At 40.8% G+C, this 27870-nt stretch overlaps 1 protein-coding gene across 1 annotated transcript in view; it reads left to right on the top strand.

Moving 5' to 3' along the window:
- The window catches only part of PIP4K2A (phosphatidylinositol-5-phosphate 4-kinase type 2 alpha), a 208592-nt gene that overhangs the window by 147472 nt on the left and 33250 nt on the right, over positions 1 to 27870 (top strand). Inside the window, exons 5-6 of the mRNA XM_075922509.1 lie at positions 8613 to 8759; positions 14771 to 14809. Coding sequence (XP_075778624.1) covers positions 8613 to 8759; positions 14771 to 14809 — 186 coding nt within the window. The remainder of the gene's footprint in view (positions 1 to 8612; positions 8760 to 14770; positions 14810 to 27870) is intronic.

Here is a 27870-nt window from a genome sequence, read left to right as displayed (position 1 = left end):
GCGAATTAATCAAAATTTTACATCCCTTGCATTTATAAATTTTCATTGCTTTCTGTGTTTGTTTTGTAATTCAGCTAATAAATTCCTTCGCTTGGTCATCTTACATGCTCAATTGAATAATTTTCCGGTTTTAAATTGTTTGTCAGTGAAATAAATTTCATCATGATGGGGCTTGATTAAAAAATAAGATCACCTGACCCTATCCTGAGCAAATGTGTAAACCTCTGTGAGATTCTCCCTCCCTCCCCCCGCCCCTCTCACACACACACAATGTAGAGTCAGTAATTTCTTACAACACAGTTCTCTAATCTAAATTTTCCAAGATTAGGATTTTTTAACCTGTTTATCTCCCAATGCAAGGAGCTGTTTCCTGCTGTCTAGGAAGACGAAAAGAAAGAGAAAAGGGAGCACAAAAGAGCAATCTCTAATTCTGCTTCTTTCATTTCTTTCAGATATTTTTTTAAATTGAATCAGGAATTAATTTATACTTACCCATTCCCCTGTACCTGTTTTAATCTGTGCTATTACATACTTTGTGCACTTTATAAGATAAGATCACTATAGTTTTGGTCACTTTGCTAGCAATCTCTTCGTAAATATAATAATTATTTTAAAGGGATAACCAAGGTGTAGAGAGAAAATACAGAAGACAAGCATTTGCAGAGTACATAATTGAGAAGTGATGTTGCATCTTAGACTTTGGTGGAAGCAATAGCTTTTCCCCACTCAGGCTCTTAAAGAGATCAGGATTCAGCCACTTGTGATATCAGGTTGGTGCCACCAAAGTTGTCCTACAGAAAACTTGTTTGTTTGGTTGGTTTTTTAGACATTCTTTATACATCAGAAAGATCCGGAAGGGGCACCATTTATGCTTTTTCATATTGTCACCATTGCAATTATATGTCCTTTGTCACTGCAGTCTGCCTAAGAGCTCACCAAAGTTGTCCTGCAAGAAAAGAGAGAGCCAGGATCCTTTTTAACTAATACAGAAAGAGGCAGGGAGGGATTTTGGATAGTGGAGAACTTTGAGACTCAGTTTAAGATAGCACATAAAAGAGAATTTAAGATCACAAATGTTTGCTACTCATTTCACCTTCAGTGTGTTAAAGTAAAAGGTCATAATGCTTATTTGAAAACTATACTTAGATGCACGGATGGCCAGATGTGCCCATATTCTTATGATATTTTATTTTGTTGAATGTAATACAATCCTTCTGCTGTGCAGAAAATCTGGAAAAAAAAACTCATCCAGAGTAATAAGAAACATAGATGGTATGTTGTTTCATGCAACATCCATATAAGAAAATGAATTTTACACTCATAAGCAATTTTAATTGTATTGTTAGCTAACTATTATAAATATTTTAGCAAGGCTATTTAATAGTATTGGTTAAATGTTCTTTAAAAAAATAGCCTTTATTATTGAAGGAGTTGAAGGTCTTCTGTTTCACTGAAGCAGACCTGCTTAGCATATACTGGCTTATTTTCTAGGCTCACTTTTATTCCAGCTCTGAATGGGAAACTTGAGGAAAACTTTCCTAAAAAGCACTTGAGGTGACTAAATTGCTACTTCCTTTATATCAAGATGGAGAAATTGAAAATCTGCCAACCATGGCCACCAATGCAAATCCTGCTGGGCTCCTACCCAAACAGATGACTGTCTTTGTCTCCTCTGTGGTGCAGAAATGGAGGATTGATAGTTTCAAAGGTAGGAAGTTCTAGACCAACCTTATAGATCATGGCTGCAAATGGCGTTCCTTTTTCCCTTTGTGCATCTCCATCAAGATAAGAAATGTTATAATGGGAAGTTTGAGGTAATCTAGTATTATTTTAGTAAGTGGCAATTGCACAAATCTCTACACTCAGTCAACATCAGGTAGCTAAGAGAAAGTTATGGAGCAGGCTCCGCTTTTAGAAGAAAGTCTCTTAAATTCTGTGGTGGCATGGCTGAGTGCCTCTATTCCTCCTGATGTCTCATGAGCTATGCAAGGAGAAGGTGCTATTATAAAGAATTCTGCTGGTAGAGTCAAAACTAGTCACTTCATCAGAAATATACTAACAAATAGTTAGCTTTAACTGTACAGTCCAGTATGGCATAGATCAGGGCTGGGCAAAATACAGCCCTCCAAGCCACCGGATCCAGCCCACGGATGCTACAGGGAGCCACAGGCAGACTCCATGCTTGCCTCGCCCCACCCACACACCACTCAGAAAAGCAGCTGCCAGGCTGTTTCTTTTTAAAACTGTGAACCCAGAGGAGAGAGGACTGTTCAGGCACTGTTCCCGCCCCAGCACAATCCCATTGGCCGATTTCTGTCCAGAAACCAGCCAATGAGAGCTGCCTCTTTGAATAACAGGCAGCACATGAAGCACCATGCTTCCCTCTCTCCCCTCCAGTTTGTAGTTATTTACACATGCATATGGCCCTGCAGCCTGTGCAGGGGTGTGGCAGGCTCCCTGTCTGCCTGAGAAACATGCTAGGCTGCTAGTCAGGAGTCTCACAGGTGAGTCTTACAGCCAAACCTACCACTGGTAACCCAGCTCCTCCCTGCTCCCCAATTCTGCCCCCCACTCCACACATCCAAACCCTCTGTCCTCCTGCTGCATCCATATATAAAAGAGCTCTCGGTGGTCAGCAACCCACAGCCCCTTATTTGTCCACTCAGCCACTTCTCTGAATTAAAGTTACTTTAAATCATCTAATGAGTAGTTGGCCAGTCCAGTGCCCCAGGTCACAACTGCTTCATTCACCCAAACTCCCTCCCAGACTCCACTCTCCGTCCTGCACCCCAATCCCTTACCTCAAACTCCCTTCTGCACCCAACTTCCATCCCGGACCCCACCCTTTCTTCATTAATATCATGGAAGAGTGTGGCCCTCAGCAACTTTCCAAAATCTTGGAGTGGCCCCCCCGCATCAAAAATTATTGCCCACCCTGCCATGGAACAAGTTTCACTCTTCTCTTATGGGATTATATAAGAAGGGAACAAAGATTCATTTACATTCTACTGCATGGGACATGAGTTTCAGGAAATGGACCAGCATTGCTTTTATACTCACAGTGAATGTGTCCTATGTATGCACACATGCAGGGCTCGACAAATAATGGGTGAGTAGATTGCAACCCGGAAGAGCCAGGTTCGGGCGATCTGCACATGCACAGATCGCCGGACAGCGCGCGGCTGGCGAGCAGGGTTCGTCGCGGTTCAGCGAGCCCTGCACACATGCATACTCAAATACTGTTGTTTTACAGATAGGGTTGCTGAGGTACATAAAGTTTAAGTGACTTGTTCAGGTCACAGAACAAGTAACAAATCTGGGCTTGGAGAAAGATCTCTTGAGACTCAAATCATGCCCTAACAGCTAGAAGAGGATGGATTTTCCAGTGGAACTAGCTTGGGGCTCCAGATATCCAGGTTCAATTCCCTGTTCTGCCATGGACTTCCTGAATAACCTTGGACAAATTGCTTAGGGCTAGGCACACAGCACTTGATTCCTAGGTACCCTGCCTCCCAATAGAATTGACATCCCTGAGCGAGGCATCCATACGTTGTGTAGAAAACGATTTCTAAAAGTATTCATAAAAGCTGGAATGTTGAGTGAGGAGCTGCCTAAATCAGCTAGTAGAAATACTGAGGAAAAGGATGAGGCCTAAGCTCAGCCTCTCAGGAGGAAGATACCGATCACCACTTGGGATTCAGGGCTATTAGCCCTTTCCTGAATTTAAGTATTTAAGTCAGGCCAGCCCTCTCTCAATAGATTCTAAAGCCAGAAAGGACCATTGTCATCATACAAACTGACCTCTTGCATTACACAGGTTTCCACAAAATAATGCCTACCGTGTGTCTTGTAGAAATAATCTAATCTTGATTTAAAGATTGTCAATGATGGCGAATCATCCCAGCCCTTGGAAATAACCATTAGAACAATTTTTCAAGGGTCACAATGGAGTCTCCATCATTAGCAATGGCTCTTAAAAATCAAAATTGGATGTTTTCTAAAATGTATCTTTATGAATTACTGTGTGGAATTTCAGTAGCCTATGTTACACAGAAATTCAGACTGTATGGGAGAGAGGCCCCTTGGTAGCCAGTAGCTTAGGGATAATGACATTCACATGGGTTGTGGGAAGACTGTTTTCAAATCCTCACTCTGCCTAATCTGGAGCAGGGATTTTAACATAGGTCTCCCACACTCCAGTTGAGTACCATAACTACCAGACTGCTAAATAGTTGTCTGTCTTGTCTGCTGAAGTAGTTTCACTCTGTGTAAATAATTAAATATTAATTTGGCCAGAGAGAGAACAAACCAAGAGATTGAGTTGGTAGCCCAGTGGTTAGGGTAATCACTATAATATGGTTGACCGGGGTTCAAGTCCCTGTGTCAAATCAAGCAGAGTAGAGATTTGAACCTAGGTGTCTCACATCTATGTGAATGCTTTAACAAATGGGGCTGTTTGAGGACCCTTGCTAGCCAGCATGCCACAAAAAGAACATTTCCTTGTTTTGTTGAATATGGAGTAAACCTGCTCAGAATATGCCTGTAGGATCAGGTCACACATGAGGTAAGTTGAGGAAAGCTTTGCCTAATTTGAGAATTGCACTGGGACATTGTGTGCTGTCGAGACAGACTTAAGCAGTTTTATACATGCTAACTAGCGAAATTTGGATGTCTTGGGGACTTTCTGCTGGTAAACTTAGATGTCTACACCAATAGGCAGTAATTGAATAGATATTTTGAGAATATCAGTGATATCCTAAGTAGTTTTGTGGATTTGGCCCTTACTTTTCAGTTCCCCATTTATAAACCGTGGATAGTAGTTTTTCCTTATCACAGAGGCATTCAGTTATCATAGCAATATGGGTCATAAGTATTTTAGAAGGAGAGACCATTCTCCCTTTAAATAGTTGTGACATTCCATGAACAGTTTCTCCAGTACAGAAATTCTTCAGCAAGTGGATGTTTCATGTTCAGGGTTATCATAGAAAAAAATCATCCCAGTGGGACCAGCATCTAGAAAATGTTTTTATGACCACAACTCCCAACCTGCTAGAGCACAAATACATGACATGACATTAGCTTTTATAATATATCAAAACACATAATGATGAACATTATGCAATAATAGAAGAAGCTGCTTGAAATAATGTGGACTTCACTTTTAAACAGGCTAACATTTTCGATTAATTTGATGTTAGTATTTCTGATGTCAATTTGTGGTGATAAAATGTGGAATATAATACCAGGTGTGCGTGTAACAGTGATTTATTTGTGGCTAAAATGAGTGATATGCCCAATAATAGGTGTAGCAATGACCATCCCATCATCAACAATTTTTCCTCTATAATTCAGGGCCTTTGATCAAGTGGATACAGAAGTTGAAATATTAGACGCTGTGTTTGATTAAATCATCTTTTGAGCCTTTATCTTCAATCTCCTTGTACTGTTTGGCACAAAAAGTGATGAAGTTTCTTAGTCGTCATTTGTTCAGCTTAGAGTAAGTTTCCAGGTCTGCTGTTTCCCTGTTGTCCTTCAGTTCTTGCTTGGCAGGATTGTTTTCAGAACCATTTTGAAATGTATCCTATAAGTTAATTAAAATTTTAATATAAACAGAATTTCTTTCTTTCCTGTCTCTAAAACCTCTATCAAGTTAGTGAGAGTGAGGGAGTGACATTCTTTAGATCAGTGCTCCCCAACGTTGCATGGCTGCCGGGCTCCTGGGGGCAGAGCCACTCAAGTGCCGGGCACACGGGGGCGGGGCCACGCATGCGCCGCACACCCAGGGGCGGGGCCACCCATGAGCCATGCGCCCGGGGTCGGCACTGCGCATGTGCCGTGCGCCCAGGGCAGGGGCCGGCAACGCACCCCGGGCCGGCACCGCGCATGGACCGCGCGCCCGGGGCCGCCCACGAGCCACGCGCCCCAGGCCGGCACCGCACATGTGCCCTGGGGCCGGGGCTAGGGCCGCCCACGTGCCCTGGGCCGGCCCTGCGCATGTGCCGTGCGCCCAGGGGAGGGGCCGCCCATGCGTCCCGCACCTGGAGCCGGCACCATGCATGTGCCGCGCGCCGGGTGCGGGGCCAGCCCAGATGTTTCAGCAGGCGCACAGAAATCCCCCAGCGGGCGCCATGGCACCCGCGGGCGCCATGGCACCCACGGGCACCGCGTTGGGGACCACTGCTTTAGATATTAACAGAGCAATCAGAAATTGGAAAGTCTGCAGGGATCCACAAGAGACAGATCAATTTATATGGCCTTATTGATGTGAAACCTGGTTAAAAGTTGCACAGAAAACTGCACTTACCATATTTTTAATAAGCATGTTTAACTTAATTTGAAACCTCATTGTAGTCTGAATTTGAGAATCACTATCAAATGGCTTATACTGCTGCATCTGAAGCCATGTCTATACTATCACTTACGTCAGCAAAATTTATAGCCATGTCTACACTATTATTTATGTCACCAATACATCTCTTAGTCTATAAGGGTATGTCTACACTACCCTCCTAGTTCGAACTAGGAGGGTAATGTAGGCATACCGCACTTGCAAATGAAGCCCGGGAAATTCAAATCCCGGGCTTCATTTGCATAAGCGGGGAGCCACCATTTTTAAATCCCCGCTGGTTCGAACCCCGTGTAGCGTGGCTACACGGGGCTCAAACTAGGTAGTTCGGACTAGGATTCCTATTCCGAACTACCTAGTTCGAGCCCCGTGTAGCCGCGCTACACGGGGTTCGAACCAGCGGGGATTTAAAAATGGCGGCTCCCCGCTTATGCAAATGAAGCCCGGGAAATTCAAATCCCGGGCTTCATTTGCAAGTGCGGTATGCCTACATTACCCCGCTAGTTAGAACTAGCGGGGTAATGTAGACATACCCATAGTTGCCACAGGACTCCTTGTTGTTTTTGCAGATCCAGACTAACACGGCTACTCCTCTGAAACTAAGCAAAACTTACGTTGCTCAAGGATGTAAAAAACCACCCTCCCCCTAGTGACATAAGTTTCTCCAATATAAGTGGTAGTGTGTGAAACAAAGTTTTCCCAGCAACCTAGCTAGTGACATAGACCATTCGTTGAAGTGGTTTTATCCTATCAATGAGAGAACTCTCTTCCATTGGCATAGAGCAGCTTATCTGAGCAATCTTATAGTGGCACAGCTGCATTGATATAGCTGTGAGCTTGCTAGTATAGACATAGTCATAGAAACTTGATCTAAAATCTTGATGTACATTTCAAAAAAAAAAAGTGCTTTGACAACTATTGTTTTCTTGCAAAAAGGCAGAGGCTTTAGCTTTCAGCAAACACCACTAATTGTTCTGTTGCTGTTTCTTCTTTTAATAGAAGCTTTTGGTAGCACTCTGGTTCCCCATCTGTAAGGATATTTTTGGGGCTCCCTCTGATTGAGACTTGTATGGGAATAAGATAGAAAGGAATGCTATCAGTCCCTTTTGTCTTGTCTCTACGAGACTGGCCTAACTTTCTTCACATCCCTTTTTCAGACAATAGGAGGGGGTTTTTGAATTGATGTTTGGATTATTCTAGTTGGGATACTTGATAATGTATTTTCACAATGAACTATCATTTGTTAAATAACTTTTTTGATGCATTCTATTTATGTTCCCTTTGATACTGTTTCTACCGTACTCTTAGGGCATGTCTACATGATACGGAAGATTGATGCTGCTGTGGTTGATCATCTGGGTTTTGATTTAGTGGATGTAGTAAAGACCTGCTAGATCAAACTCAAAGGGCTCTCTCATTGGCACTGGTACTTCTTATGAGGAATAGAAATAAGGGAAGCTGACAGGAATATTTGCTCCTATCGACCTCCTGTTGTGTGGACGGGGATTTAAGATATATCAACTCCAGCTACATAATTTGCATAGCTGTAGTTGCATATCTTACTTTGACCTTCCCATGTAAACCTCAATTACTAGTTGGGAGGCAGGTGATATCAGAACTGTGATGTAGCACTATGTATCTGTAAGATGGAAGACGCTTCAGGGATAATATCCCATCTGTGAAGGTTCAGTGTTTTCTACATTTTTTCCTGCCTGCTCAAAGTGGATTGTGTAATCCTGAGGCACTGACATAAAATGGGAACTAGCACAAAGAAATTGACAGATACCATTTGTTGTTTGTATATATGGTAAGCATACACTATACAAAAGAAGTATTTGGAAAATTGTACCAAAGTATCTACAGACTAAAGGAAAAATCCAGTACAACAGAGAATAAAACAAAGTGAGTTACTGTTTAAAAGGACAATTTCCCCTTTGTGTGAGATCAAATTGTGCTGATTTGGTATCCTTTGGACTAATAAAACACACAGTGCTGTCAACTAACACAAAGAGGGTCTGCACTATTCTGAAAAGCCAAGGAAACTGAATGTTATAAGGAATGCTGTTAATATAAAAAGGATTTTGTTTTTGATACTGGTCTGCAAGTATGGTAACCTTTTGAAGGGGTTGCCTGTGGCAGTGTGTTTGGACACTTGGTTTTTTTAATAATTTGTATTTCTACCCACAACATACATGCTGTATATGTTTTTGTCTCTCTCAATCTGATTTTTTTTAATTATTAATTTTTTTTCTTCTGTTCCTTCCAGTATATTGTGGAGTGTCATGGGATTACTCTTCTTCCCCAGTTTTTTGGCATGTACCGGCTTACTGTTGATGGAGTTGAGATATATATGATTGTAACAAGAAATGTTTTCAGCCATCGCTTGTCTGTTTATAGAAAATATGATTTAAAGGTAAGAAATAACTTTAGTGAATTAAACTATTTATATCCAAAGTAAATGTTAACTATTCTGTTGAGTGTTTTAAATATTGATTGTTGCAAAGCACAATCAAATCTATTAAATCAATATTGTTCAGAAGTTATGTTGGCTACTTCTAAAGTAAAGAAAATGTGTGGTTAGCTAAACCGGAAAACTTTTTATACAAGTTGTACCATTTAAGCTGTATCATGCATGCTTTAAGGGAAGTGGTTTCGAAGTGTGTTTGCTAAATGTAGCTAATTGTTAATGGCTGAAACTAAAAACCACTGTGAAAATGCAATAATGTAGTTCTATTTCTATACTCCTTTGATCAACTTTGTGGGAGATCACTGCTTATTTTGCATGGACTTTTTGAAATATGTGACGAGACATAATTGACTAGAAACACTTTTCAGTTTTCAATTAGCAATGTCTATCACTTACATAGTTTTCACAGTGATAGTTCATTTGATAATTAAAAGAAATTAAGATAGAAAAGTTGGACTGAATGTTAAAATACATAACTTTTTGTACTTGGTACCTCCACCAAATATGTTTCACCTAATTTCTAAAATGTTTAGCTACTATTTCTAATTCTAGTTCAGACAATATTTAATATATAATACTTAAAATGAGTTCCCCAAATATATTTTACAATCTTTTTTCCTAAGGTATATTGTTTTAATTTCCTTCCCAATCTCCCCATGTATACCTAAACTTCCTTTATTGTAAATGTTATTTTCACATATTTAATTACATAAGTATGTCTATAAGCTCATTCAAAGATTGTTACCTAGTACTGAATATTTCTGAGAGAAGTGTTGTACTCCTTTCATGCCTACCTCTTGCAGGCAAATAGAAAAGCTGTCCCTTGAATGTTTCAGACAAGCTGACGTCTCAGAACTTCCTGGCAATTAGTCAAGAACTGGCTCATCAGTGCCTAGTATTATGGCCATTGTGAGAGAGAATAAAACATTAGAGGAGATTACAAGGGGAGAATGGAAATATTTTATTGTACAATGGCCACTCTTTCTCAAGTAGACACACATTCATACTGCTCTTTAGCCCACCTTAAGTTAAGCAACTGACACATGCTCTTGATCAGCAGAGATGTAGGAGTTTGCACTCAACCAAAAGCACCTCCAAAGATATATTAAAGAATGAATCAGTAATCTGTTGTCTGAATTAGAGATGGGTGATTTATAAAAGATTTAGGGGAAGGATCAACAATTTTAAGCATTCATAAGTACATAAGAATGGCCGTACTGGGTCAGACCAAAGGTCCATCTAGCCCGGTAACCTGTCTGCTGACAGTGGCCAGCACCAGGTGCCCCAGAGACACTGATCAAGTGATTTGTCTCCTGCCATCCATCTCCAGCGTCTGACAAACAGAGGCCAGGGACACCGTTTCTATCCCCTGACTAATAGCCTTTTATTGACCTAACCTCCATGAAATTATCTAGCTTCTCTTGAAACTCTATTATAGTCCTAGCCTTCACAGTCTCCTCTGACAAGGAGTTCCACAGGTTGACTATGCTCTGTGTGAAGAAGAACTTTCTTTTATTAGTTTTAAACCTGCTACCCACTAATTTCATTTGGTTACCTCTAGTTCTTCTATTATGGGAACTAATAAATAACTTTTCTTTATTCACCCTCTCCACACCACTCATGATTTTATATAACTCTATCATATCCCCCCTCAATCTCCTCTTTTCTAAACTGAAGAGTCCCAGTTGCTTTAGCCTTTCTTCATATGGGACCCGTTCCAAACTCCTAATCATTTTAGTTGCCCTTTTCTGAACCTTTTCCAAGGCCAAAATATCTTTTTTGAGGTGAGGAGACCACATCTGTACACAGTATTCAAGATGTGGGCGTACCATAGTTTTAAACAGGGGCAGTAAGATATTCTGTGTATTATTTTCTATCCCTTTCTTAATTCCTAACATCCTATTTGCCTTTTTGACCACTGCTGCACACTGTGTGGAAGTTTTCAGAAAATTATCCACGATAACTCCAAGATCTTCCTGATTTGTCATAGCCAAATTAGCCCCCATCATACTGTATGTATAGTTGGGGTTATTTTTTCCAATGTGCATTACTTTATACTTATCCACATTAAATTTCGTTTGCCATTTTGTTGCCCAATCACTCAGTTTGGTGAGATCGTTTTGAAGTTCTTCACAATCTGCTTCTGTCTTGACTATCTTAAACAGTTTAGTATCATCTGCAAACTTTACCACCTCACTGCTTGTCAGAAGTCCAGATGCTTAACCAGTGATCTTTGATCTGTTCAAAATGGTTTTATCGTAAGATTTCCAATGCTTCTTGGCTTGAGCATGTTTGAAATACCCAGAGTGATACTCTCCCCATTTTATATTCTTGTGTTGCTCAAAACTTGGAAATAGAGACAGTTCAAGTTTGAAAACATTACTTGTTTTATTCAAGCTGGCTTGCTCATCTGTAACTATCATCTTCCTTGTCAAACTAGTAGTTCTCAAAGCTCAGCAAATTTCTGTCTAACTTCAGACCAAATGATCTCAGTTATGGATAAGGATTAAGGTTGACATGCAGTCAGCATATGCCATAATCCGCCTTGTTCCAAAATAGAGAATTTGGTTTGTGTGCTGCTTAATTATGTATATGTTTCTTTTTTGATTTATTGCGTTTTAAGTGTTTGTAGGCTTATCTAGAGTGCTCTGATAGGAACCTCCTATTGTAGAAATGTGTTGTTTATTTGTATTTCAGTAGCATGTGTAGAACCTAGTCGTCTTATTATAGTAGTCACAGTACAAACACACAAAAAATGTAAAGAAAAAATCAGTCAGAGTTAGCATCTATATAAATAGCATTTGTTGCTAGTTACCTCTCCAGCTCTCTCTCTCTTTCTATTAATTTGTTCAGTTGATGGAAGAGAGACTAAAATTGCATTTGGGAAAGTTGTTGTTTCACAGACTAAATTATTTGTCTGGGTGAACTTTCACCAGACAGATTTACAGTGACATTGGGCATAGTAATATATAGAGAAAAAGTCATTGTTTTCTAACTTTGTTTTTCTACAAAGTCCAAATAAGAACAGAGTCCATTGTGGTAGCTGAAAATGTTCAAGACACATCAATTTAGAATTTACGCTTCTAGTTTTCTACCTGGGGTTACAAGGAACATCTAAGATTTCTGTAGCTAAAAGCTTAGAGACAAGGGGTAGGATTTTCAAAAGTACTCTGCATTGGCCTAGCCCTTCTTTTGTTGAAATTAGAGGTAAAACTCCCATTGATGTCTGGAGCATTAGGCCAACACTGAGCATTACTGAAAAGCAGGGCTACTCAACAAGCGGGCCGCACGTGGCCTGCAGCCCATTTGTTTGTGGCCCACGCTGCGGTTTTGGTTTACGCAAGGCTGAACACATGGCCCGCAGGTGGGATCCTTTGATCATGGCCTCCACTGGGAACACGCTCCATAACGGTGAAGCATCTCCCAGGCGGGGTGAGCATTGAAAGACACAAGCGAGTGGGGTGGCTGGAACAGACAGGTACAGGGTGTTGGTGTTTCTAGCCCCCAGGGAGGAGGTGCTAGGAGCGCTGGGGCATTGTGAGAGGTGCTGGCTGCTTAGCCTCGTGGGCAGAGCCTGAAAGGTGCTAAGTGGCTCTCAGTGGACACGTTTGGGTCTGATGCTTCAGTTTAAGGCTTAATCTTTATATTCATGTCTATCATTATGAAAGAAGCTATTTGCATTATTTGCTTCTATATTTGCATGTATATGCAACCACACTTAAGTTGTGGCCCTTGGCATGTGCTCTGAGTATCGTTGTGGCCCCCAGAGCTTCCAAAGTTGAGTAGCCCTGCTGAAAAGTGTACCCAAAAATTTGATGCAATTTTTTTTCCAGTTTGATCATTGCATGCATTTGATCACATTCTGTATATAGTCAGTGTCCCCAGGTGTTTGTGACTACCTTTTGCACAGCAAGGGGGAAAAGAGAAATATTTTTCTAAGTAAGAAAGTATAATTGTAAAATCGTAGAAATTGGAAAGATTAAGGGCTCAGGGCAGTATCTAAAATTGTGTTTAATTAATTTTGTTAATTAGATTGATTTCAGGGTTAACAATGTTCCTCTAACTTTAGCTTTTACAGCTTTCTTTTTTTCTTTGTTTGGTTCTTAACTGACCTTTTTTTCCAACAAGTAATCCCTGGAAACAGATGGGAGTGATACGGAACACAGAACACAAAATAAAATGTTCATAGCTAACTCAGAGGGCCTTTTTTCACTATTTTGGCAGCTTATGATATAGTGTAATAAAAACCCTCCTGAGCTGCCATACAGTATAGCTAATGGCCACTATCTGTACATCTGTTTTGTGCATCCAATTCCCCAGATGTGTCTCCATGGGGAAAAAATAAAGCATTTGGATTTAAAAAGTGTGTAGAGAAAGGTAAGGCTTATGAATTTTTAGGATTACAGGCAGTCCCCGACTTACGTCGGATCCGCACTTACGATCGGGGCTTTTCTCGCCCCAGAGCTCAGGAGGCGGCTTTGCTCGGGTGTCCCTGGTCTGCTGGGGGTGTCCAGCAGCTTTGCTGGACCCCCTCCCAGCAGACCAGGGAGACAGGAGCAAAGCCGCATGGGCAGCGGGGTCCCTCCGCTTGTGCGGCTTTGCTCGGGTCTCCCTGGTCTGCTGGGGGGGGGAGGGGGCGCAGCTAGTACGCCCCCTTTGCCCCCAGCAGACCAGGCTTTTGTTGCGGGACGCCTCGGGTAGAGCAGCTGGGGTGCTGCCGGGTTGGTCCTGTAGGAACCTACCGGGCAGCGCCCCAGCTGTTCTGTCCCAGGCTCCAGATTCAGCAGCTGTTGAAACTGATCAGGCTGATTCCAGGAAGCTGGGGGCAGAGCAACTCTGCCTCCGGCTTCCTGTAGTCAGCCCCTGGTCAGTTTCAGTGGCAGCAGCTGAATCTGGAGCCAGTTCCAACTTACATACAAATTCAACTTAAGAACAAACCTATAGTCCCTATCTTGTACGTAACCCGGGGACTGCCTGTACTAGAGTTAATCTCCCTTTCAGCATTTTTCCACACTACACATACGTTGCAACAGAAATATAGTCAGTGAATGCTTGATAGATCTTGTGGGTCTGTTGCCTGCATGCTGTAGAAACAGATTAATTATTTATTGTTATCCTTATCATTATTTCCATCATTGTCTATTGTGTGGAAGGTACATTCAAAACACTTGAGGAGGACAGTCCTTGATCTAAGGAGTTCACAATTTGGGGAACAGATACATCCTTTTTTTTCCCCTACTTGCAGCTGACTCAAAATGCATACACATGTTTCCTCACTAGTTTGATCAAAGACCATTTTGAAATCGAATTAAAATCCATAATCAAATATGGCTAAATCCCACTGGTAAAGTCTTCGTAGCACCACTGCTGTTCTTTTTTTTCTTTTCATTTTTAGAGCCCTGCTAATTTTATATTTCATAGTACTGCTATAAAATATTTTTATTGCTTGTGTTTGTAGCTTCTAGTGTTTCAAATACTACACACTAATTTGTTGTACATCCTGCGTGTCTTAGCAAAGTGTATTAAAATAAAATAGTATAGTTATTATCACATATTCTCCATCCCATAACGACATAACAATATAGACATACAACATTTAGAAGTCTATCAAAGTTAATGAGCCACCCAGATGTTGTCTTACTAAAATACAATAGGATGAAATCTGAGGAGAGAAAACACAAGCAGAGGAAGAAAACGAGTGTAGAGCACTTAGTGATTTAAATGTTTGTCTTTGCCTTCATATGTGTCATCTTGTATTGTCTTTAAATTATCACAGCAGTCCAAACTACCTGACCTGTGTGGCAAAATAACTACCTTATCACCTTTATACCAAACAGCCCTCAAGCGTAAGACAATTTTGCCAACCCATTCTGTGTCCAGTTCTGATTCAGTAGCTTAAGTTTTAAATTTTATTTCCTGTTATATGCACATTTTTACATCCAGTCTTTCTGTTTCAGGGTTCTACTGTGGCTAGAGAAGCCAGTGACAAAGAAAAGGTATGGTGAATTTAGATTTCTTGTCCAGTTACCTAGCTGCTAGCCCATTTTAGGAGAAGTATGAATGGTGCTCTTGTGCACCTAATCTTTTTTTCCCCTTTTGTTCTTCTACTCCTCTTTCTTCTTCTTTTCTCATCTCTCCTTCATCTACTGAAGCCATATGAACATTGTTCATTCTTTTGTAGTGTGATTATGACATTAGAGGTAAGTGAACTGATCCACCTCCTCTTCTCCACCTATCCTCCCTTTTTCTTCTCCTTTTCCCAGCTCCTTCTGTTCCTGCTCTGTGAAAAACTTATTGTTGTGACGGTAGCATCAGAAAGCTTTCTCTTGCTTCCTTTCCCTTTTTTCTTGCCACTTTTCATGCTGCAGCTTTATGAGTAATCCATTTATTTAATGGAAATGACATCCTCTCTAGTGTGTTTGTAACATTAAGAGTAAAATTTTGAAATGTGGGCAACACAGCATTACAGGTAAAGCCCGTATTTCTGTGTACAAGTTGTATAACTGCAACTCTGTGAAAGACTAGTATGCATATGCAGTTATGGCCGTTACTCAGGTTACTCCTCATTTTTTGTGAGTACAGGATAATCATTTTCTGTAGCAGATGCCTATCTAAAAGTAAGATCTCCTCCGCTGTTCTCTCCCCATCTTTGTCTTCTCAGTTCATTTGGGCCCTTCAGTCTTACTGCTTTTAAAATAAATGTAATTCTTAAAACTTTAACTGCAAAACAAAACATTGATCCACATTTTGTTAATGGTTTCACATCTATAATCAAATGCCCTGGCTGAATAGTAGATATAGAAGCAATTGTTGCAGGGACTTACAGGAAACAGAATATTCCTCTATATTTATATTAGGGATGTTAAATATCAGTTAATTTAATAGTTAAGTAACCTCATGAAATTGTATCGATTAGTCGACTATTCTATAGTCCCCAGGGGCATTGCCAGCAGCCACTGTATCAGAGGTAGCAGTGCAGGGTGCCAGGCAGGAACTGGTCCATGAGGGGAGCCAATTTAAAAATCAGTTCTCTTTGCAGACCAACTGCCTGTCACCCAGTGGGGTGGCAGTAGCCCCTGTCTAAGGTGGGGGTCTAAGCTCCTGGACCCGGCATGAGCCAGAACTGAGCCAGACAGGCTGCCCACCTGGCTCCTAATACACTTTAAATGCAAAGCCGCAGCAGAGGTAGGTTCTGGACCTGGGGGGAGCCAGGACTGAGCTGGGCTGCTGGCCAGCCTGCAAAAAATGTACGGGCAAGGATGGGGGGAGGGAATTGCGTGCGTGTAGTCTATAGTATTAACCTATAAACTTTTGCTTATTGGTTAATCAGTTAATCGACTACACTGTTACATCCCTAATTTATATATGACTTAGTGCATTGATTTCTAGACATTTGAATTTCAAAATACTGAAAATGATTAGGAATACAATCTGATTATTTTCTTGTTTTCATATATAAGCTTAAACCTCCCCTTCCCTCAGTTGTAAAGAATTTTTGAATTAAGGTGTTTTGTGGGCTCACATAGCAGTATGGGGGTCAAAGACCTTTTTTTGCTTTGTCCCTGTAACCACTTTGTAACTAATGCTCCATTTACACAAAATACCAGTGTCGTCTCCAGACTTTGGAGCTGTCCCAGTATAAATCACACTGACAACACTGGTGAGTTGGAGACAGGCATGATCAACTGCAGTGGCTGTAAAAGCTAGTAGTGGCTCATTGAGACTCAAATAGAGGTTTTTGTTTTAGACTTACGAGAAACTCTCTAAGTATTATTTTTCTCTCCTTTCCAAAGAAAATGACTAGACAGTTCAGATCCTCATGAATTTCTTGCAGTATCATCCATCTGGAAGCTCCCAAATGTGAACTGGAATAATGACGACAGTATCTGTATTTATCTCCCTTTTGCATGAGATTCCACAAGACCACAGCTTTAATTGTCTTTATTTTTCTAATCTATTTTTATTTTTATAGTACAACCACAGTTGTTTTTAAAGTGATTAACCCTGTTCTGTTTGGAATGACAGCTAGTGCACCGTGAAGACATCTGCTCTCAGCACTGTGATCATAGAATCATAGAGCTGGAAGAGACCTCAGGAGGTCATTGAGTCCAGCCCTCTGCCCAAAGCAGAACCAATCCCAACTAAATCAACCCAGCCATGGCTTTGTCAAGCCAAGACTTAAAAACCTCTAGGGATGGAGATTCCACCACCTTTCTAAGTAATCCATTCCAGTACTTCACCAGCCTCCTAGTGAAATAGTTTTTTTTATAATATCCAACCTAGGCCTCCCCCACTGTAACTTGAGACCATTGTTCCTTGTTCTGCCATCGTCACTACTGAGAACAGCCTCTCTCCATCCTCTTTGGAATCTCCCTTCAGGAAGTTGAAGGCTGCTATCAAATCCCCCCACCCTCTTCTCTTCTGCAGACTAAACAAACCCAGATCGCTCAGCCTCTCCTCATAGGTCATGTGCTCCAGCCCCCTAATCATTTTGATTGCCCTCTGCTGGACCTTCTCCAGTGCGTCCACATCCTTTCTGTAGTGCGGGGCCCAGAACTGGATGCAATACTCCAGATGTGGCCTCACCAGAGCCGAATGAGGGGGAATAATCACTTCTCTAGATCTGCTGGCAATATTCCTCCTAATGCAACCTAATATGCCATTAGCCTTCCTGGCTACACAGGCACACTGTTGACTTATATCCGCTTCTCATCCACTGTAATCCCCCGGTCTTTTTCTGCTGAACTGCTACTTAGCAATTCAGTACCCAGCCTGTAGCAATGCTTGGGATTCTTCAGACCCAAGTTCAGGACTTGTCCTTGTTGCACCTTATCAGATTTCTTTAGGCCCAATCCTCTAATTTGACTAGGTCACTCTGGACCCCATCCCAGCCCTCCAGCATATCTACCTCTTCCCGCTAGTTTAGTGTCATCCTCAAACTTGCTGAGGGTGCAATCCATCCCCTCATCCAGGTCATTAATAAAAATACTGAACAAAACAGCTCTAGAATTGATCCTTCGGGCATTCCACTTGGAAACCGACCGCCAACCTGACACTGAGCCATTGATCACTACCCGTTGGCCCCTACAGTCTAGCCAGTTTTCTATCCATCTTACAGTCCTTTCATCTAATTTATAGTTCCTTAACTTGCTGGCAAGAATATTGTGGGAGACCATATCAAAAGCTTTGCTAAAGTCAAGGTATATCACATCCACTGACTTCCCCATGTCCACAAAGCCAGTTACCTCATCATAGAAGCTATTCAGTTTGGTCAGGCATGACTGGCCCTTGCCTTGTTGAATCCATGTTGACTATTTCTGATCACTTCGCCTCTTCCAAGTGCTTCAAAATGGATTACTTGAGGCTCCCCTCCATGATTTTTCTGGGGACTGAGGTAAGATTAACTGGTCTGTAGGTTCCTGGATTGTCCTTCCCTTTTTTAAGGAGGGGCACTACATTTGCCTTTTTCCAATCATCCGGGATCTCTCCAAATCTCCATGAGTTTTCAAAGATAATGCCAAAGGTTCCGCAATGACATTTGCCAACTCCCTCAGTACCCTCCAATGCATTAAATCCGGACCCATGGATTTTTGTATGTCTAGCTTGTCTAATTTAATTGAATGCTAATAATTTAATATAAATGCAAAAACACCCAACATTCAGTACTGTATATTAAAATAACCCTTGAGATAATATAAAATCAGACAATATCAACGATATTCAGATTTCTATGGAGTCTAACTCTCAATGACCAATGCTGAGCAGTTTAAAAAAATCCTACCAATTATCTTTAATTTGGGGAGAAATCCTGGCCCCACCCTAGTCTATTGTAAAACTCTTATTGACTTCAGTAACACCAGGATAGCACCATTCATGTCTAATAGTTTTTTCCTTCTTTGATGATAACTTGAAAAATATAAATAACAATGCTGCCCAAAAAATCTGCAGTTAACTTTGGATGGCTGAAATGGTACTTTTGGTAAAAGAATTAGATTTGTTAATTGCAGATCAAAGTAGGCCTAGTGTTGCAGTCGGTTCAGTGGGTGTTATAAGCAAAGAGTGCTTGCAGCATCAGGCCTGAGACCAAATATTTTATAGCTGCAACACCTCCAAAGGCAATGTAATGCACCAATAAAATGACAGATGAGCACTCTGTAGATTTTAAAAAAACAATTGACATGGCTCAGGCAGAATTTAAGCTTTGTCAAAAGAAATGTGTTTTTAATTTGTTTTAAAAACTTAATCCTTGGGTTTGAGAAGTCAGGCTTTCGTACAGATTTTTTATGTGGCCTTTAGGTGGCGGGGAAGGTCTAGGTTGGATATTAGGAAAAACTATTTCACTAGGAAAGTGATGAAGCACTGGAAAGAGTTACCTAGGCAGGTGGTATACCCCATTCTCAATTTTCTTTCATTTGATTTGTCACACATGTTTAATCTCCTGATGTGTTAATGATAATCTCTGAAGTTGTCATTTCAAATATTTTGTGATGCAGCCCTATCCCTTAGATTTCACCTTGACACGGATTGATATTAGGAGAGGTTTTTTAACAATATCACCATTGCTTTCATGGCAACAGGTATCATAACATACATTTACAGCTGTCTTGAATTTTAAAAGAATAGTACATTTCAACAGTTGTCAGAGTCTGACAGCTTCTACTTTACTTTTTTTTTATTCCCTAATTCTTTCTTTTTTAATAGAGGGTATTTTCTATTCATGCCTCAGAACAGTTTTGCCCTCTCCGAGACAGGAATAATGTGAAACTCCCTGGTGGTCTGTCTTTTCACAGTTGCACTGCACTTCCAGTATGACATTAAATTAGTAATTATAGCTGAGTGTAGTACTTCTTACTTCTGACAGCCTGAGCACATTGCCAGCAAGTGAGTTTCTCAGCAGGGAATTTGAAGAAAAAGAAAACATAACTGGACTGTCTTTTTTCCCCCTTAAGGAGGTTCAAGTGATTATTTAAACGTACTATGTTACATTCTTGCTAAACGATCCTTAAACAATATTAGCGCTAGATGCTAATATGCATTCTATGCTTAATCTTATAAAATCACTATGTCACCATTTGAACTGATGTATACTTTTATTAATAAAGCAGAAACTATATCACGAAAGCATACATGTAGTAATTAAAATGATTGGATTCACTTGAACATAAGAATTTGGGGGAAAAAAGTTGTTTTCAGCAGTTGTATTTCTGCTATTATTTCTGTTGGCATATCTAACTCAATACAAAAAAAGTTGGTGATTCTTAGAAATGGTACATGGCACCCATGCACAAGCAATTCTCTGAGGCTAGACACCTATTAAAGTTTGAGGATTACATGGGAATTAATGTCTTGGTATTACAGTTTTTATGTTTAGAAATATCTTCCATAGCCACTTCTCTGCATTTCTTTTGTACTCTTTAAATTACAAAATATTATAATTACTACTTTTATCTGATTCCTAAGGCCACAGTCATAACTATGGTAAAAGGGACTGTAATATCAGATAATTTTAGCACAATAGGTCAGAAACAGTCCTATTCTAACTCTTCGGTTAAAGGGTATTTTTATCTTTTGTTGTCAGTACGGGTGTGTCTAGACTACAGGGTTTTGTCAACAAAAGTGGACTTTTGTCGACAAAACTATACCTGCGTCCACACTGCCTTTGAGTTATGTCGACATAACTTCGACAGAACTCAGCAGTTTTGTCGATGTATGTAAACCTCATTCTATGAGGAATAACGCCTTTTGTCGACAGAGTTCTGTCGACAGAAGGCGTTATTGCATCTACACTGACCTTTGCGTCCACACTTTTATGTCGACAAAGCGGCTTGCTTTGTCGACAGAACTGGTTGTAGTCTAGACGCTCTTTGTCGACAGAAGCTTTGTCGACAGTATGGGTACATCTAGACTACAGGCTTTTGTCGACAGAATTTTGTCGACAGTATCCGTCGACAAAACTTCTGTCGACAAAGAGCGTCTAGACACATTCAGTTCTGTCGACAAAACCCTGTAGTTTAGACACAACCCTACATGCAATAACACCTTCTGTCGACAGAACTCTGTCGACAAAAGGTGTTATGCCTCGTAAAATGAGGTTTACCGGCGTCGACAAAACTGCTGAGTTCTGTCGACATTATGTCGACAGACCTCAGCAGTAGTGTAGACGCAGGTATAGTTTTGTCGACAAAAGTTCACTTTTGTCGACAAAACTCTGTAGTCTAGACACACCCTAGATGAATAGTTAAAGGGACTTCATTGAGTTCCAAACTCTGAGCTACTTTTTTCATCATTTCAATTAAAAAAGTCTCTGTAATTCCATAATATTATTACTAATTCTCCTGAGGATTTCAAAGTGCTTTACAGACATTAATTAAGTCTCAAAGCCTATTTCTGAAGTCCGTCTTAGACACATTTTACAGATGGATACCAAATTAAGGCACAGTGGTGTTGAAATTTGCCCAGTCACACAGCAAATCAGTGGTAAATTTACAAACTCCCATTTCCATACTCCAACAACTAGGAAAACTACTTCAACAGTTAGATTACATTACCTTGTGATTCTTTACAAAGCAAAAAGCCAGCTCCCCGTGCATAGCAGCTTCTGCCTGCCCCCTCTGATACAAAAGCAGGAGCACTGGCTCCTTACTACCCCCACCACGCTGCTGACCCTGATACAGAGGCACCAGTGGGTGAAGGATGCGTGTAACTGTGAAGGTTAACCAATGAACCTAGGCTCATTAGTTATCTGTTTACTTATTTACACTTTGACATCTCTAATAGATAAGGACTTGACATATTGAAGAATCCACTGATTTGTGTTCCATCCCCACTCTTCTCCCTCCCTCCCAGAGTTTGAACAGCCTTTCAATGTTAACATTCTTTTTCTGCAAGTTGAACCTGCAGGACTGAACATAGAAGCAAGTGCCCCTGTTTTATCAACTTTTAAATGAACTGGACACCTGGAATAAATTAAAAACCATATTTGAATGGTTGTGATTTAACTTGAGAATTATGTCTTCATTTGCAGTAACAGCTGAAAAAAATGATACGATATATATGACATTTCAAAATCCAGGCTACGTCTAGACTGCAGGCTTTTTTTGGAAGAAGCTTTTCCAGAAGAGATCTTCCGAAAAAAACCTCTTCTGAAAGAGAGCGTCCACACTGCCAAAGCAAATCAAAAAAGCGATCTGCTTTTTCTAAAGATAGTATTCATTCAGTGTGGACGCTATCTCGCATTTAAGCTGTGATTACTATGGACGAAGTGGCCACCAGGGCACCTGGGCTTTTTCCTCTTTCCTCTTCTTCTGAAAGAATTCCTTCTTCCCCATCCACACACACCTTTTTGTGAAAGAGCTCTTTCGGAAAAAGTCTTCTTCCTTGTTGAAAGAAGTTTACCAATGTCGGAAAAATCCTTCTGTTCTTTCTATTTTTTTTTTCAAAAGAACGCGATTGCAGTGTGGACGTAAGTGAAGTTTTTTTGGAAAAACGTCTGTTTCTCCGAAAAAGCTCTGTAGTGTAGACACAGCCACAGTTTACCACAGCTGTACACTACATCAATTATAATTATGTGGAACATCAAAGAAATATTTGTAGAGAGAGGAGGCAAGAACTACAAGCACCAATTGTAAAAAAGTTACGACATTAAAAAAAAACTTACTTATGGTAGAATAACTGGAGGTTCATGGTGCTCCAAAAGTGCTGGGGGGGGGGGGATAGGAAGTACAAGGATCCAGTGCACAAGAGGGAGGGTGGCAGGCAGGGGATGCACAGGCTGCAGGTGGATCCCCAGTGGGCTGCATGCAGCTCACAGGGCCACAGGTTGCCCACCACTGCTCTGTGATAATTGTTTGGTACAGATCCTCCTGTCCAGCTGCAGAACCCATCCAAGACTCTCCAAACTCTTCCAAATATATTTAATTAAGACTCAGCATTTCTTTTTCAAGATACAACCTTCTGCCCCTAGTGAACACAATGTAGCAAAGCAGTCAAAAGTAGTAATAAAGGCTGAAGTTACTTAATATTTGTAATCAATTTATAGAACAAGAAAATTATGTGCAAAGGAAGTTGGTGCATGGAGCCTACTAAAAACAGGCATTTTTATAAAAGCTTGAAAACCAGGCAGTTGACAAACTATGGGCCCTGCAAACATTTAAGCACATGAGTAACTTTACTTATTTGACTAGTTTATTGAAGTCAGTAAAATTACTCACATGCCTAAGTGTTGGGAGCATCAGGCCCTATATACATATAGCACATTGAAATCCAGCCCCCATTGAAGTGGAAGACAATAACAAATTGTCAGACAGTGCATTTAACAGCAATAAATAAAGATTAATTTGGCTTGTTGCACCTACATACAAACTCTTGTTCATTTGGAATGTACCATGGAATCTTTAATATCTGCACAGAGCAGACAGGTACTTGGTAGTTCTGGTTTTCTCTCACCACCCTTTCACACATACCCCCTCCCAGGAGAGGTTGAGTCTAAAGAGACTCCAGGGAGTTAAGTACTTCAAATCTGAAACTTAGACCATTAAGCCTCCCCTCCTGGTAATAATATTTTGATTTTATTCTTTCTTTTGTTTGAAATCACAGCCAGGTTGCTTAAAGTATTGCTACTCTTCTACCATCGATTAGGATTTATTCTGACACTTAATTGTCCTGCAAAGTGTATCACAATCCGGAAACTATCTGTGGTGTCAGATTTAACATTACCCATAATTGTCACTGTGAATAATGATGCACAGAAGCTCAAAATAATTACTTTTAGTAAAAGAAAAGTGAAACAATGTGCATTTTAATTTAGTGTTTCATAAGAGAGGTGTTAAATTAAGATAATTTTCAGGTACATGAAATCAAACACAAATATTTGTGTTCACCTAAAAGCAGGTTCTGTATTTCAGTTACTGCCTTTCAGGAAACACATCTCTTTCTCTGATCAGTTGGCAACAACAACAACAACACACGCGCACGCACACACACACACGCACACACCCCTATATAGGAACAATTAAGTGATCTCTGTCATTGGCATTGATAAGAGGCACAAGTCATTTTTTTATATGCTTAAGTATATAGAGTTTTTTTTAAATCTCAAAAATGTACCTTTTAGGACATTTTAAACAGGAGTTGCGATACAAATTTCTCACTAGTTATCTAGATTCTTCTTTGAGTGATTTCTCATGTCCATTTCATTTAGGTGTGCACATACTGTGTGCATGATTTTCAGAAAGGTTTTTCCCTTAGCAGTACCCGTGCCAATCCTCCACCCCCTCAGTTCGTTCTTACCTTTTGTGACAGTTGTTAGAGCATCTCTGTCCTTGCGTTGTGAAAGTGCCTTTCCTAGTGGTCGTTCCATTTTGTTGTACACAGTTCTAGTTTGGTGATTGTTGTTTGGAGGTCTTTCCGCTGTTCCCATTTCCCCAGACCTAGGCATGCCTTGGTCACAAGGCAACCTATGACAAGTGCTTGAAGCTGATGCCACATGGTATTTCTCACAACTTCTGCCTTAAGTGCTTGGAGAGGGTCACCAATCAAACAAGTGCAAAATCTGCAGAGGCTTCCAGCCCTGAAGGAGAGGGACTCTCGTCTGAAACTGCTCCTCATGGAGGCAGCTCTTTGTCCACAACTGATGCCAGAGGTGGCCCTGGCAGCTTCTGTGCACAGGCATCAGTGTGGGACCCCACGTCACCAAAGAGGGACCATGCCAGAGAGTACCCCCAATCCCTGGCACCAAGGCTCAGTGCAAGCATTCAGCACCATTCCCAGTCACTGGTGTCACACAAGAAGAGGAGAGTGGAAAGGGGCTGCTCTCCAACTTGGCACACTAGTGGGTTATATCCTCAGTAAGAACACCCTAAGCCTGTTATGCCCACCATGCAGGAATTAACTCCAGCCATCCCTGGAGAGCTGTTGAGTCCAGTGAAACTAGACACTCTAGGGTCAGTGAATGTGGGGGCTGAAGACTTTGAACTCCCATTTTCATCAGACACCTTTGAGGTAGCCAGGCACCTGATTCAACTGACCCGGATCCCAGCCTCATCCTCCGTAGCCCTTGCACTGTATTTCTTGGACTCTGCGGTAGGAGCCCTGGCAGAGAGTATGGCACTACTGCTGCAGCACAGATGGTGGCACCAGCCATGGCTCCATAGCTAATGGGGCCATCATCAGCCCCTGCACGCTGCCACTCCTTGTCACTGTCTGTCTTCAGACATTGGGGGACTTTGATGATATGGAGCCAGTGCTCCTCATTGCTGCGGCACTGCCCTGATCCACCTCAGAGTACTCCTCTGACTCAGAGGTGGAGTTGTATGCCTCCTGGAGGAGAGGGCATCACTTGAATTCCCGGCACTCATTGCAGCACCAATCCTGGAACCCCACACCACAACCTGTTTGTTAGGCTCCATGGATGAGCCAATGGGAGGGGCCCATGCAGTGCTCATAGGGCTAAGAGCCCCCAGTGCTGGTAGCTCATTCAGCCATACCCCAAGCATCCTCAGCTGCCTTCCTAGCATAGGTACCCATCTAGGACACATGCAAGGAAGCCACCAAGTCCTCGATTCATGTGTTCACCTTTCACCACACACCATCTCCCAGCAGCATTATGCAACCTTTGGTAGAGCAGTGTTGCAGTCCATTAAGCTTCCTCTCCACGTCTGGTCATTCAACTTGGTAATCACATAAATGTAATTGATATGAGCAATCACTGGAAGAAAAAATGGTTACCTGTCTCTTGTAACTGTTGTTCTTTGAGATGTGTTGCTCATGTCCATTCCATATCTACCCACCTCTCCTTCATCAGAGTGTTCTGGCAAGAAAGAACTGAGGGGGCAGAGGTGAGCAGGAGTCTATGCACCACTATGGTGGCGCCACTTCAGGAGGCTCCACAGCCAACCTGACAGGTACCAGGAGGAGAAAAACCTTCCAACAATCGTGCATGCAGTGCACGTGCACCTAAAGGGAATGAATATGAGTAACACATCTCCAAGAATAATAGTTATAAGAGGTAGGTAACAGTTGTTTCGAACATTAACTTTTATAATTCTGTCCATGTGCATATGCAAAATCCTGTAGTTATTACTACAAAATTGTAAACATAAGTAACTGAGCTTTTAATTTTTTTTAATTGTTCAGGTCTGAAAAGTGGTTATGTAAAACGGCTCCTTATTTGGTAGTCATAACTTTGACTTTATGACATAATATACTTTTTTTCACTTCCCAGTTTTATAGTTGCTACAGCTAAAAGGAGTGCGAATTGGATTCTTTTCCTTCATGTGCAACACAAGAATAATTGTTTACTACATTTCAATGCTAGACTTGTGCCACTGAGCCCATAAGAAAATTGGGTGGCACTAGGGTATTTCAAGTAATATTTTGGCCTACAGAACTCTCAGTATTGGTGGTGATGCAAAAGAATGAAAAATTCATCATAGCTCTGTTTCCACAATCCCATTTTTAAATAATCACTCTTCCAAATAGAAATGCACTTTGGCCTTATCCTGCAATGTATAGAGCACCTACAATTCCTATTTCCTTTTATTGAATTTGTGGATGTACTTGACTTGGCATAATCAAGCCCCCTGAGAGCTAAATATGTTAATGGCCTAATATTTTGAGGCTTTGCATCTTGGTATATAAAATCTCTAATATCTGACTTAATAGATTGTAAATAAAATCTCTTATTTTGAGCACTATAGATTAAACTTCCTGTATATTTGCTAGTTTCATACTTAATAGGAATCTGATATATTGCATGGGCAGCTAAGTAATTTCTCTTGAGTTTGACTTAGATATTATAAAAGACCATAGTGATGTACTTTAAAATTGACATTGTGAAAGCACGTTATAAAATTAGATTACTTATGTTGCATTAAAAAGGACAAGTGGCATTAAATTAACCAGTCGTTATTTTAATAATTATACATATGTTTATAAGTTGGTACACAATGATTTGTATTAGAGTTGGGTAAATAACATTTCACATGTTGTCCATGCACTTCAGTTCTTCAGAACATCACACTGTAGATTAGGCATTGTGATGCCATACTGCAAAGGTCCTTAGGTACCTAAATCTTGGGTTTAGGCTTCACTGTGAGCCACACAATTCTTGTTGTAAGTACCTAAACTCATTCAGTATCTGTTTTCAGAATAAAAATTCCCTCGATACCTCAGATACGCTGCTTCCTTCTAGGCATGCATACATCTGTCTCCTGCCTAAGTCTGAGAGTGATCTTCAGACTGAGGGAAAATAAGCAGACTAATGCCTATCTCAGGTACAGGGCCTCATCTGGTAGATTTGTCTGGAAGTCAAATGCTGGATTGGATCCCATTCAGAATTTGGCCGCCAGAAGAGGTAAAGTTGTTGCAATAGGCAACAGCATCCATCTTATAACATTTATCTTAGTGATTAGAGCACTTACCTGTGATGTGGAAGACCTGGGGGAGGGGGAGAGAGACTATGAAGAGGGATCTTCCACACCTCCTAAGAGACTGCTCTAAGCACTGATCTATGGAAAGTTCTGATACGGGATTATTCCATCTCATCTATTGAAGCTATGGATTAAGTATTGAAAGAGTGATAGGAACAGGGTGACTGATACTGGTTAAAAATATTGTATTAATTAAACTTGTGACTGAATTCCTTGGGAGAGAATTGTCTGTCTCCTGCTCAGTGGTTTTACCTGCATTCTGTTATATATTTGTGTTATGGTAGTCTCAGATAATGACCCAGCACATTTTGTTCAATTTAAGAATACTATCACTGCAGATTTGACAAAATGCAAAAAGATACTAATATGAGATTTCTAAAGATAGCTATAGTACTTGACCAAGAATCTGAGAGGGATGAGGTGGTGAACATGCAGCCAGAAATCTTAAAAGAGCAATACTTTATATTCTGTATTGTAATTGAAATCAATAAACAGTAACAGCTCTATTATCCAGAATGCTGGGGATGCCAGTTAATCGAATTCTTGTTAACTGAGAGTTATACTTTGTCAATGGAATACCAGTTTTCAAAAAATTAGAATACAGTAAAATGAATAAAGTATAAAATAGC

The sequence above is a fragment of the Pelodiscus sinensis genome, chromosome 2 (genome assembly GCF_049634645.1).
Source record: "Pelodiscus sinensis isolate JC-2024 chromosome 2, ASM4963464v1, whole genome shotgun sequence".
Classification (NCBI taxonomy): domain Eukaryota; kingdom Metazoa; phylum Chordata; order Testudines; family Trionychidae; genus Pelodiscus; species Pelodiscus sinensis.
This window is presented reverse-complemented; position numbering and strand designations above follow the sequence as displayed.